Source organism: Echeneis naucrates, chromosome 3, assembly GCF_900963305.1.
Source record: "Echeneis naucrates chromosome 3, fEcheNa1.1, whole genome shotgun sequence".
Lineage (NCBI taxonomy): Eukaryota > Metazoa > Chordata > Actinopteri > Carangiformes > Echeneidae > Echeneis > Echeneis naucrates.
The window spans coordinates 11,324,306-11,337,073 of record NC_042513.1 but is presented as its reverse complement, the minus strand read 5'-3'; the positions used below and the strand labels follow the sequence as shown (position 1 = coordinate 11,337,073).

The window sequence follows — 12,768 nt, the reverse complement described above, 5'->3', positions numbered from 1 at the left end:
TTCATCCATTGTATTGACTACTGGGGAGTTCTATTAGGCGATAGAGAAATACTCCCAGCCAGTACTGCAGCATAGTGGTGTATTGCTCCACAACAAGAAGGTTGCGGGTTTGGTTCCTGGCCTGGGGCCTTTCTGTGCTGTTCTCCCTGTGCGGGTTTCCTCCAAAGACATCATGTTTGGGTTAACTGGTGACTCTAAATTGTCTGTAGGTCTGAGTGTGAGTGGTTGATGGTCTCTGTCTTTCTCTGTGTGTTGGCCCTGTGATGGACTGGTGACCTGTCCAGGGTGTATGTCCAAGAACAGAAGATGACTGTCCTTTCATGAGCGTCATCAGGGCCAGTCTGTGGAGAAACCTAGAGGCCTGCTCCTCTCTGCATACTCACCTGGGAATGCCATCAATGACTCACGGGGCATTAGCTAAGGATGTATTGCCAACTGGTTGACAGCACAGCTTCAAGTGTTAATATTCCTTTATGGTGTTGCTGAGCTTAATCAGAGTAAATTGTGAGCGCAGCGTCCTTGGTAATAGACTTGCTTGGGGCCTAAATGAATTTGAGGCTCGGATCAGGACACTGCTGAATGCATAAACAGCATGTTGGAGAAGAACAAGCCATGATGTTATGGATACAGCAATGTGGTGTTGTTATATTCATGAAACTGTGCAGCGAAACCGACTGTATAATTTCATACATTATACTCAACAGCACAATAACATGCCTGTTTATATGTATTGTTTTATCATTGCAAGTATTCCCCCAAACTGTTGAAATACAATGTAGAAAATATAAAGGAGGTATATGGCTGTAACCCCCTTCCTTTTTTTTAAGTCTGCTAACGTGATGCATGATTCATTTGCATGATTTGTCTATTTTAGTTGCAGTTGGTTGCATTTTGCTGACACTGAATTTTCTACCTCAGCAATGCCTTTGCGCTTTTTTCACAATATTTATTATTTCAACCGTGGCTCTTCCACATGATTTCAACTGGCAATGACACCGACAGAGCAACACTGTTATCGAGGCTCATCAGATCTTTTTATGCTTGTCTTTTACAAGTGTTTATGAACTGTAAAAGCGACTGAGCATAAGGATGTTGTTTTATTTCCTCTCATTGAACCTGCAGCCATTTCAATATCACACTCGAGTTGGAAGTATTGTGCCCAACTAATTACACATGGGGGCAATGTCATCCTCCATACAAGAATGCTGAGCGCCCACAAAAGACAGGGCCTTCATTCCCATCTGACCGTTTCCAGGTTTAGTTTTATTCATAAACTTCTGTTTACAAAATAAAGGTTTATTATGGTGGTGTCCAGTGGCAAAATAAAGTCGTAGCTGCACAGAAACAGAAGCAGATTGATCCTGCCAACTCAGTAGAGAAAAATAAACTCGTCACAAAGAAAGTAAGACAAGCACCTGTTCTAAGTCTCCATTTCAAGTCTTTGCTCTGCTCTCATTTGTCATAACAGACATCAGAGGGACAGAGTGAGAGAGATTGTGTGAGAGAGAGAGAGAGTTTTGCAGGCCTGAAGTCATCCATTGCAATATAAACAGGTATTACAGAAGAAACAGCAATGTCTGTCTTCAGATAGACCAATAATGAGGCTTTTCTGAGGCTTCAGACTTCAGATGTGACAAATTTTCAAAAGACCTTTGAAGGACTCAGTCCTCTAAGGAGTCGTCCTGCTCATGAAAAGACTTACAAAAAATGAAGGCCAATTCATCCAAGTTTTTGCAGGGCAGCAAGGACCGTGTGCACCAGACTGGATGCTTGCTCTGTTAACCTGAACATGTGGACCACATCCACATAGGGATGTCTTTGATTTAAACAGGAAGAGAAGCACACCCATGTCAACGTCTGTGGACCAGACAAAACCACAAACTGGCCTTCACGAGGGGGTCGGGGGTTGGGGCTGGGCATGCAAGAATGTGCACTGTCTGGGCTCACAATACGCTCACTTTGAATTACTTGCATTATCTGTCACTCAGGTTATAAGAGGCTCTCTGTTATTGCGAATACAGATTGACAAAGAAATAGACAGAAAACAAAATGAGGTTGACGCATCAGTAAGCAGAAGCTCAATGTGATTATCCCCACTGTCTACAAGTCACCCTGCCTTCAACTGGTAGCTCTGACACATCTTCATAAACTTTCATCTCATGTCTACAGCGTTGCCATTGCCACACTGAAAGCCCTGTTTGTGCTGTGCATCAAAGACCAATTAGACGCTCTGTGCAGATTCCCTCCTCTCTCTCTCTCCCTTTCACTGCACTCCAGACCAAGTTTTAATTGACAGTAGCTATTCGGTCTCTCGTGTAATGCCTGAGAGGGACAGGAGACTCTCAAGGATAAAAAGGAAAGTTCCACAGCTTTTTTTTTTTTTTTTTTTTTTTGTGTCAATGTCGTATTAACATCAAAGATTGGCTTCAGTAATGTATTCGCCGCACAATCTATCTTTGCTCTGAAGGAAGGAGCTTGGGGGTCCACTTCAATATAGCAAAGACCTCCCTGGTTGTTCAGCATATGCTTGCTAATTACTGAAAGAGACACCCTCCAGGAGCAGGTATGCACGCTGGATGGTGTTTTGTAATTAATAAGAGGTAGATTAATAAGTACTTTTCTGGTCAGTTCCCATTGGAGGTCACAGGTACTCATGGACAGGTCCAGAGATCTTTAAGACATTTAATTTGAAACTTGTGGGGTTGCGAATTAAGGATTGGAAAGTCTAATGATATTCTGGCTCATACCAGCGTGGAGCCTTGCGGTTACCAATGTCATGACCTTACATTTAATTTCACTGAAGGCAGAAATGCCATTCTGGGCTGGATTTAGATGAATGAGCCTGATTTCAGTTGTTTTCTGCTCAACCCACAAGTAACAAAGTTATTATTCCAAAGGACTGGTACACAGGGGTTGGGTAAACAAAGTTCTTTCTTGATTTGTTAAAATTAAACTCCCCTTGTCTGATGCAATTCTCTCCATGGGATTGGAGCTGCTCTGGCTGAGCTAATGAGAGCCAGAGGAGTGAGAGCACAGACGCTATGACACTCTCTCTCAGCTCTTAATTTGTGACTTCCCCTCAGCTGAGGTGACTCCGTTGACACCCTCCCGGGGCTTGCTAGGTAGCAGTGGCCAGACTGCAGTAATATCTTAGGCAGCAGGTGCCAGGACTAAGAGGAAGCCAGAGGCACCAGGTACAAAGGAGCAGTACATTACAGTCTTTGTTGCTTCACAAGTAAGGCTTGGAGAACGCACATATTTCTACAAGAGTAACCTGGGGAATGAGCAGAAAGTGCAAAAGTATATGTGTAGAATTTAAAAGCTTCTGTTATTCCTCAACTCAAAGGAATTTAAAAAAAAAAAAAAAAAAAAAAAAAAAAAAAAAGCATCAGTGCACGTTCATACCTTTCTTGCAGCAGCTTGTCTCCAAACATCCAACGGACATGCAGTATAGGATACCCGATGACCACACAGGGCAGCAGCACACTGGCGCCCACCAGTTTGGCCACAGACACAGGCTGCACCAGGAACTCCAGCTTCCTCTCTGCTCCAGTTTCTTAGACGGGCGAAAAAAATGTCAGTGTTAAGGTTGAGGTTGAGGTCAGGCTAAATAAATGTCATGGAGGTTCATTTCGGAGTCATCTGTCCTGAAAACCTCAAAAGAAGTCAAGTCTGAGGGGCAGTTGCTTCTAGGAACGGTCAGATGAATAATGCCCATGCTGATGTCAGTTGAAGTCTCTGCTCTTTAGGAGTTCAAAGTCACCCCGTACAACTGCAGCTGCAACTACTTGTGTGAGTGGTGTGAACCCAACAAAAACACCTTAACAAAGCAGCTGATAAGAAGCATCTTTATAATCTTAATGTCAATTTCATGAAATATAATTTCATTTTTCAACCCTCTCTCCAAATATGACAAGTTATCTGACTCAAGTTGATTTATGATGACTTAAAAGAAAGAATGAAGTAACTTTAAAACGTATTTCTAACAACATCAAATCTGGTAGCATCCAAAAAAAATCTCTTGGTTTTCTCGCACAGCTTTACGATCTTTGCTTCTGTATCTATACAGCCTTCTGATACCCAAAGAAATCCTCAAAGAATAAATACAGAGATTCTTGCTGAAGTCTCATTCATGCCCTCTTATATTTTCTCTGAACTTAGCTCTAAATGACACATTTATTTGAATGCACTACTCTACAATAACCTAGAAGATATAATTACACTGCAATCAATGAGGTAGAAATTTTTGATAAAAATGAGCAGAATAAATGTCTAAAAGTACTGAGTTCATCAAATATAAAATTATTCACCAACAATCAGCAGTAACTGAAGTAACAGTTCACTCCACTAGAATTCATATTGGACAACGTCTGGCCTGTTTTCAGTCATAACTTTACTCGGTCAAATTACCTGGCAGTATCTGGAGCTGGGCCTCATCACTCGACTTGGACGACCCCACATTTTCCACCAGACAGCGGTAGAAGCCAGCATCGGCCTCCGAGGTGTTGCTGATCACCAGGGCTCCGCTCGGCAGCTGGACCAATCTGTTGCTCAGCTCCAGCGGCTGACGGTCTTTCTCCCACCGAGTGAAGGGCACCAGGTCCGAGTTGACCTCACACGCCATGACCTGACTGTCCCCGAGACGCACAGTGGCTGGTGCTGGCTGGCTGGGGAACCTGGGCATCCCTGAAAGGCAAAGAAAAAGGGAGGGGTGGAAAATCAGCACAGCAACAAAAGAGCTGACCGATAATGAAAGTAAAATCCTAAAATCCTAAAAGCCTTAATCACAGAAGAGCTGTGTCTCATGCTCCAAGATGCTTGGAACAACAAACCCAAAAGTGTTAAAATGCAACAAGAATCTCACATATGCTTAGTCCTTGTTTTATTTTTGTTTATTGCTCTTGGTGTGAGGTTAACTGGTATACCGGGTAGAGCGCTTAAAATGGAGGCAGCGAGGTCTTCATTGGCCAGACTGGTTTGATTCCAGCCATTGTCATTTGCTGCATGTCATGCCTCTCCCTTTTAGCGTCAGTATTCAAGCTATCATATCAAACACTGCAGAAAGACCCCCCCCCCAAAAAAAAAAGCTAAAAAGCCCAACAACAAAAGAACAAAGAAAGAAGACATTGTCATTCTACTATTAGTGCATAAAACTTGTTAAAGATTTTGTCAAGATTAAACATCTAACGCAGAATCTGAAGACAGTTTGTGATGCGTTCACTACCCAACTATTTAAACCAAACCCAGACAATCCTCATAAAGGCAAGGCAAGTTTATTTGAATAGAAAGATTTGACAACAAGGTGACTTAAAGTGCTTTACACAGACATTAAAACATTGAACCAGTAGATTCAGAGCTTTATCCAAATGCAGCTTAAAATAGGTGCATCTTCAACCTGGATTTCAATACACTGAGTGTTTCAGCTGATCTGAGGCTTTCTGGGAGTTTGTTCCAGACATGTGGAGTGTAGAAGCTGAATGCAGCTTCTCCACGTCTGGTTCTGACTCTAGGGACTAATAAAAAACTGGATCCAGATGACCTCAGGGGTCTGGAAGGTTCATACATCATCTTAAGGTGATAGTAGGCTCACTTTGTTATTGCCTTAATGTGTTTTTCCAAATTGAGGTCTGAGTCCATCACTACACCCACATTTCTGGCGTGGTTGGTGGTTTTTAGGTGTATACTTTGATGCTCTGTCGTGACCTGTAACCGTTTGTCTTTGGCTCCAAAGACAATTACCTCAGTTTTGTTTAGCTGGAGAAAGTTGTTGCATACCCAGTCATTAATTTCCTCAATGCATTTACCAAGAGCCTGTACAGGGCCTTGGTCTCCTGGAGACATTGTAATATATATCTGCGTGTCATCTGCATAGCTATGGTAGTTTATTTTGCTGTTCTTTATAATCTGTGCCAGTTGGAGCATGTAAATGTTAAACAGAAGAGGTCCCAGGATGGAACCTTGGGGAACTCCACATGTGATTCTTGTCTGCTCAAGATTCTTGTCTGTAACTAAGTAAAGTTACCTATTAACACAAAGAACTTCTTGTTCTCTAAGTATGTTTTGAACCAGTTTAGTGCAGTTCTGAAAAGACCCGCCCAGTTCTCCAGTCGTTTGAGTAATATATTGCGGTCAACTGTATCAAATGCAGCACTGAGAGCCAGTAAAACTAAGACCCTGATTTTTCCACTGTCTGTGTTCAGACATATGTCATTAAACACTCAGAGAGGTCAGAGCAGTCTCAGTGCTGTGGTGCTTCTACAACATGACTGGAAGGCATCGTAGCAGTTATTTTGTGTTAAAAAGGGACCGAGCTGTCGAAAAACTGCTTTTTCAATTATCTTACTTAAAAATGGGAGATCTGAGATGGGCCTGTAGTTGTTCATTTGTGTCTTGTCAAGATTGTTCTTTTTCAGCAGAGGTTTAATTACAGCTGTTTTTAGTGGCTCTGTAAACACACCTGACTGCAGCAGGTCTGACTCCAAAACCTTTGGGACCTTTTTGAAGGTTTGGTTTAACGCAGGTCAGATGAGTTTTTTGTTTCCAATGATTGAAGAAATCCATGTATTTGCAGTGAAGGCACTGTTAGCTTTCATTCAATGATTTTATTTTTATTCTTATTTTACCTTCAACTATTCTTTTTTAAAATATTTGTGAGTACCACTTGTGCTTTGAATGATTTTTATCTCTCAGTTTTTTTGCCAAGCAAACGATATATACTTTGATTTTTTTTTCCAGATAGAAAGGCCTAAACACTGCCAACCCCACCCACCCCCTGACCTCTGGAAAACACAACCAACCACACAGAACTTGTGTAGCACAATCACTTATCATCTACTGTGGCTGTTAATGTACCACAGACAGCAGGAGAGAGACAGCACTAATTAAAAAGGGGCTGGATCCACAGGCTGTTTGTGCTTCTGCACACTGACTTTCATCTCAATGCAAAATAATTATTTCCTGTGTTTGAAGCCATTGATCTGAAACAAACACTCACGGGTCACGTCGGAAAATATCACACAATGGCTTCAATTAAAAAGAACTTACAATGTGTAAACTGCAAACGGTATTTTTGGGTTTATTAGGGGAAGAAGGAAGAGTTGTTTCTAAAAACCAAGATGGCACCTTCATTTGGAGTAAGAAAAAGGAAGGGGCTCTTTAGTTGCTGGGCTGACTGTGCTCCTCTTCATGAGAGAGAGAAATGAATTGATAAAAACATGTGACCACAGATTGGAAAAAAAAAGAGGCTAGCTCCAGAGTGTGTTTTATCTATTCGAGAATCTAGGTTGTCCACTATAAGTGTGTTCTGACGTAGGAAGTGGGGCTGAAGACATGCAGAGTGATGATTAGGCATCTCTGCCCCCCCCCCCCACTCCCCCCTCCCCGCAGACAACTCTTCCAATCCCCTGCCAAGAGCGGCTTCAGGGTAAATCACACTTTCAGATAAGGCCCAAACAGCTACAGACGCTCCTGTCAACCTGGGCTGATGCACACAGCCCGCAGCACAGTACCTCAGCACAGTTCTTCAGCTAATGTGAGCTTAGCAGATGCCAGTGTTGATATTTTTGTATCAAGCCTGCCAATCACCTTCTGTATAATCATTGCAAGTTAAAAAAAAAAAAAAAAAAAAAAAGAAAAAGAAAAAGAAAGAAAAGCCCTCAACTGAATCATTTGGAGTCACTGAAACGCTGCACCAAATCAAACCTGTTTTTTCAAGCTGATATATATATAGTAATATACTATATAGTAAGATTTAATAACCATATTTGTGGTTGTGTTGTGTTATAAGCTCATATAGATGCCATTCTTAAATTTGCACTGATCACTGATCAACATTTGTGGGGGGGTGGGGGGTTACAGTGAGGGCAATACTTTAATTCTGTGTGTACTTCAGATTCCTCTTAATTTTGTTTGGCACTACGTGCTTTGCTCACTACGGAGCAACACAATGAGGTGGCTGATAGTGAATGAAAAGCGTGGAGACAAGCTGATGTCTGTAATCTTTACTGTGCAGACACAAAATGACATTAGCTTACACTCTAGATACTTAACAATTCAGCACTCATCACGTTTCCATGAGGCACAATAAACACTTGTAGCTACTTCAGAGATCACACAACAGGGCTGTTGCGGTTCACTGCCTAACTCAGGCGGCAGCTGGAGGCATGACTGGCTTCAACTAAAACTTTAGCCAGCGCTCTCTACACCAGGACAGAAATCCTTCGGACCACAAAGCAATGACATTTCAAAGATGAGGTTGAAGACAATGGCTCTGAGTTAAAGCGGCCCAGCTCTAAAAGCCTGAGAAACACCCACAGCCTTGTGTAATGGCTTGAGACTTGACATTTGCACCCCCAGAGGCTAAAGGAGAGAGCCCTGAAATTCATCTATGGACACCACAAGAAATGATGCCACCACAAAGACTGAACCTTTGCAGAGAGAGACGATGTTGCCCCCTCACAAACTGTGCTCAGCTTGGTGCGAGCACTTTCCGCTGCCGTCTGCACTGACTCTGCTCTCCTTCCACCTCTTAATCGACCAATTCTTTGTTCTTCCCACCTCATCACATCGCTCCAGACTTCAGAGTTCATCAGTCTGCTCTTTCTTCGTGTGTGTGTGTGTGTGTGTGTGTGTGCGCGCGCATTAGTGTGTGAATGAGCACTGATGGGGATCGTACATCACAAAGGAGATGGCTTGAGATGTAGCTGTGCCACTTTCTAACAGATAATGAGGAGGGCACATTACGTTATGGTGTTTCTAACATGCATGAACGTTAGGCAGACTAGCTAAGGTACACTGCAATTAGGTGGACGCCGGGCACTAAAGATGGGACGTGGTGAGTCTGTGTGCTAAATGCTAACACTATCCATTGTAATTAATCACAATTCCCCATTTATATTGACTGGGTGGGAGCTTCATTTTCCACACACGTGCTCAGCACCATCTATTGAACAGGAGCACCATATTGCCAATCTCAGATCTTATTACGAGGGTGTGATGGGACTAAATAATGTCGGTAAAGCAATAATGTCTCAATGGTCAAAGTACTGTGTCTGCATTGTCTGCAGAGTGTCTACGATTTCCATAGAAAATATTACATTTAGCCCGGCGGTGGCACCAAATTCCTGCTTTGTGAAGAGCGGTTCGTTAGTCACCAAACCCTGCATCATCTGTTTGGCTTTGCCAGTCGAGCTTATAATCATATGAATGCTAATGAATGAATGTGTCCATCAATGGATGGAGATTAGCAGAGAAGAACTGCACTGCAGAGAGCTACGAGCGGGTGTAACGGACGCTTACCCCGTCTCAGAGCAAAACTGTATGTAACTACACAGACACGTGCACACACACACACTTAAATCACACAGTTGGGTTCCTACTAGTCCTAATTAAAATCAGGTATAGAATAACAATGAGCAGCTTAATGGAATATGCAGAGGGCTTCAAGAATCTCCCTTTAGATTCGTCTGAATTAGCAACTCACTGCCAAATGGCTGCCTTTCACCTTGGATCAAAAATACAACTGGTGCATGTTACATATTTTCAAGCTATGTCAATTTCTGTAATTAAGAAGAAGGAAAAAAAAGAAAAGAAACTGGCTTAGAGCCCACATTATGGCTCTGTAGTCCATACATGTGTTTTAACTGGTAACCCAAATAATTTTACACTGTGAAATGTTCAATTATTTTCTATCATATCTTCTATCATAGAAATTATTATACTATTATTTTATTTGGCTTGTTTGGGAGAATAATACATTTATTTTACACAAATATTTTCAGAATACTTGAAGGGATCAATGCAATTCATATTGGTATTTACTTAAATCTACAAATTCAGTCAAGTAAAATATCCACAATTTCAAACACTAAACAAAATAACTTCAGAACTGTGCTACACAAGAAATGTATTTAACTGTCAACTTTGCAGCAAACATGAACAAAATCATCATGATTTCAGTAAGACAGATGAAAACAAAGCGACACTTGGTCATGTCGTGCCTTCTGGAGGTCGTGGCATTAAGGAAGAGCAGCTAAATCATGTGTATTTATACAAACCAAACTGAGAAACTGTATTTTCCCTCTACTTGCTGGACCTTCCAATCAATCCAATCAAAATATTTGAAATATGGCCGGACATAGGTACTAAAAAGAAACAGATTGGTCCTGCACAGCTGCAGATTTGTTGTTTGGTGGTTTACTTGCCAAACAATTCTGAACTATGTTACGTGTATCATTCTGGGAACTACCAGTGAAGCAAGAAGTTTCTTTCATGTGTATTTCTGACCAGCACCTGTAGAGGCTTTTGTACTCAGTATTTTAGCTTCAGCTCTTCCACATCATAAGGAAGAAATACATCACAAAAGAGACAGCTATCACAATTTCTATCCTGCTGACAGAATCAGTCGACCAGAATGCAACCCGCCACAATTGGGACTCCTGTTCTCATTGGGCCATTATTGCCACACCTTCTCCCTCTAGTTTCAGCCAACTTCTGTCGCTCTTGTGGAATAGTTATAGTCATTCTGGGAAATGTGAGAAATCAATACCTTGAAGAGAAATACACAAGCCAGATTTAAGGAAAAGGCAATTTAAAGTCTTTCATGTCAGTAATTCCCAAATTGAATTGATCATTTCAAATTGATACATACTGTATGACCATTCAAAAAGGAGCAGAGCACTAATGACTATCCCTTGCTAAACCTTCTCATTTAACAACATCCTCCCTTATCAACCAATCTGTTACAGCTTTGCACACCAAAGAAAGGAACAATAACAATCCTGTTGCTGGTGCGTTTATAAATTTTGCAACACCAGACAGAACCAAACCCAGTCTGCTCAACAAAAAAAACCTAAAGGTGAGTCAATAGATCCAACCTTGGCTGAAGAGTAAATTGGACAGCGTGAAGAACTCCAATCAATGCCAATGAACTTCTGAGACGTTGGTGAGAATATAGGAGTGACAGAGTAATCCAGTAGTTCAGAAAAAAAAAAAAAAAAAAAAAAATTAAGTGGAGATAATAATGTCTATTAGATCTATTGGCTTGGAGAAGTGCGTGCTGAGGCAAGGTCGAAAAGTATTTCCCTGCTGTAAAATTCCCCAGTGCAACATGTGCTCTGCTTTATTCAGTTCAATGCCTCTTTCTGTTGGTGCTTCCTTTAAGACCAGCTGTGGAGAAAGTGATAATTAATTCTCTAATTGAAGGTTTCAGAGCTTCAGGGGAGAACACTTCTAAGGACTTCCTCTATTACATCGAATCATGCTAATCAGCCAACATACGCTCCCATTCTTACAGTAAAACATTAAAGTGTTCAAGCCTTATTGATATTCTGTATTTTGAGACAATTTTCAAAATGGACAATTTAAACAGAAATCCTTTTGGTAAAGCATGAAGGGAAAGTGCTCGGCAGACACGCTGTGAGTTACTGGTTTATGAGGCGTGCCTGTACAATCTCATGCAGTTCAAAAGTCACAGGTACAAAACAGCCAACCTTTGTAAAGCTTTTAATTTTTAGTTCACTTCAGTCATGTGTACCGAAATGGACAAAACGCCTGTGTAATATAATGTAATTCAACCTAACACCACAAGGATGACAACAGACTTTCATCAACACTTCTGTGGTCAAAAACCAGACAACATAAACTCTACAGAGAAATGACGACTACCGTGGCTGATGGAATGGATTGCCTCATAAAACAAAAAAAATCTTAAAAGCATCACACACCTTGTTTTGTCAGGATTTAGACTTCCTGTGTGCACTGGAAGTGGCTGGAAGTGTCTTTTTCCTCAGAAGGATTTTTACTGCAAGATTAAAGCTAAGAAACAAACCCACAGGTTTCACTTATATGTGTATTATGCTTCCAATTTCTGGCTTTACATTTAAGAACAGATTAAAATGCTAGTGAGCCAATTCCTTCTGGGTTATTGTATATAAACTGTTGTGCTAAAATGATACAAAGGTTCAGTTAAAAAAAAAACACTTTGTTTGTGTGTAATTATTTTAATATTAATGCACTCTCGTATGTGCATGTAATCCTGTGCGTGAGTGCAGACGGCACCATCGAAAAAGCAATGTCTGGTCTGGGAAGCAAATGTGACTTTCTCTTCTGCTCTAGCCGTTATCACACTTAAATTGAATTGCGTTGAAAACCCACTAAGACACTCAAAGGCATGTCCCCCCCAACAACAGAAAGACAACATTTATTCACCCCCCCCAATTCTCAGTCTTAATAACACCGCTGCAGGCTTTAGGGTACACTGAAAAAGTTCTGTCTCTCCGAAACAGCAAAGATTATTGTGAAACTTTGCTTTGCGGGGTGGTGCTTTGGTGATGCTCTTAAGTGGTTGTGCATGTAACATGAAAACCTCAGCATGAATTCTTCATACAGTATGCCACGCCAAGAGGGAGTTAGCTTGAGTTTCTTTTTTTAGTTTATAACAGAAGTATGGGTTCTCAAGAAGAGAACTTAAGTTTTTAATCAACAAATTTTATGGCATTACAGAGAAAGATATCATAGATCTAATAATCTGTACACTCCACTTACTGCAAAGAAAAAATGTGTAGTAGTTTCAAACTAAACAAAAAGTTTAGTTTGAAAAGAGGGAGAAACTTTTTAGGGTCCTGTCAGATGTTTCTTCACTCACTTTGCAGTAAAAAGTTGACAGCAACCTTCATCCTGTCGGCGGTGACAGGTGGGCGGTTTCTTCAGGATTGACAAGAATGAAAACAGGATTAATTAATGACTGCATGTTGGGATCTAATAAAGAAG

The 12,768-nt window shown here is 41.2% G+C and overlaps 1 protein-coding gene across 4 annotated transcripts in view; it reads right to left on the bottom strand.

Annotated features, from left to right (window-relative positions):
* neo1a (neogenin 1a) overlaps positions 1–12,768 on the bottom strand; it is a 146,812-nt gene that overhangs the window by 64,129 nt on the left and 69,915 nt on the right. For all 4 annotated transcript variants that reach the window (XM_029497560.1, XM_029497561.1, XM_029497563.1 and 1 more), the window contains exons 3-4: positions 4,411–4,686; positions 3,406–3,556 (exon numbers count right to left, since the gene is read on the bottom strand). In XM_029497560.1, the coding sequence (XP_029353420.1) occupies positions 3,406–3,556; positions 4,411–4,686 (427 nt within the window). The remainder of the gene's footprint in view (positions 1–3,405; positions 3,557–4,410; positions 4,687–12,768) is intronic.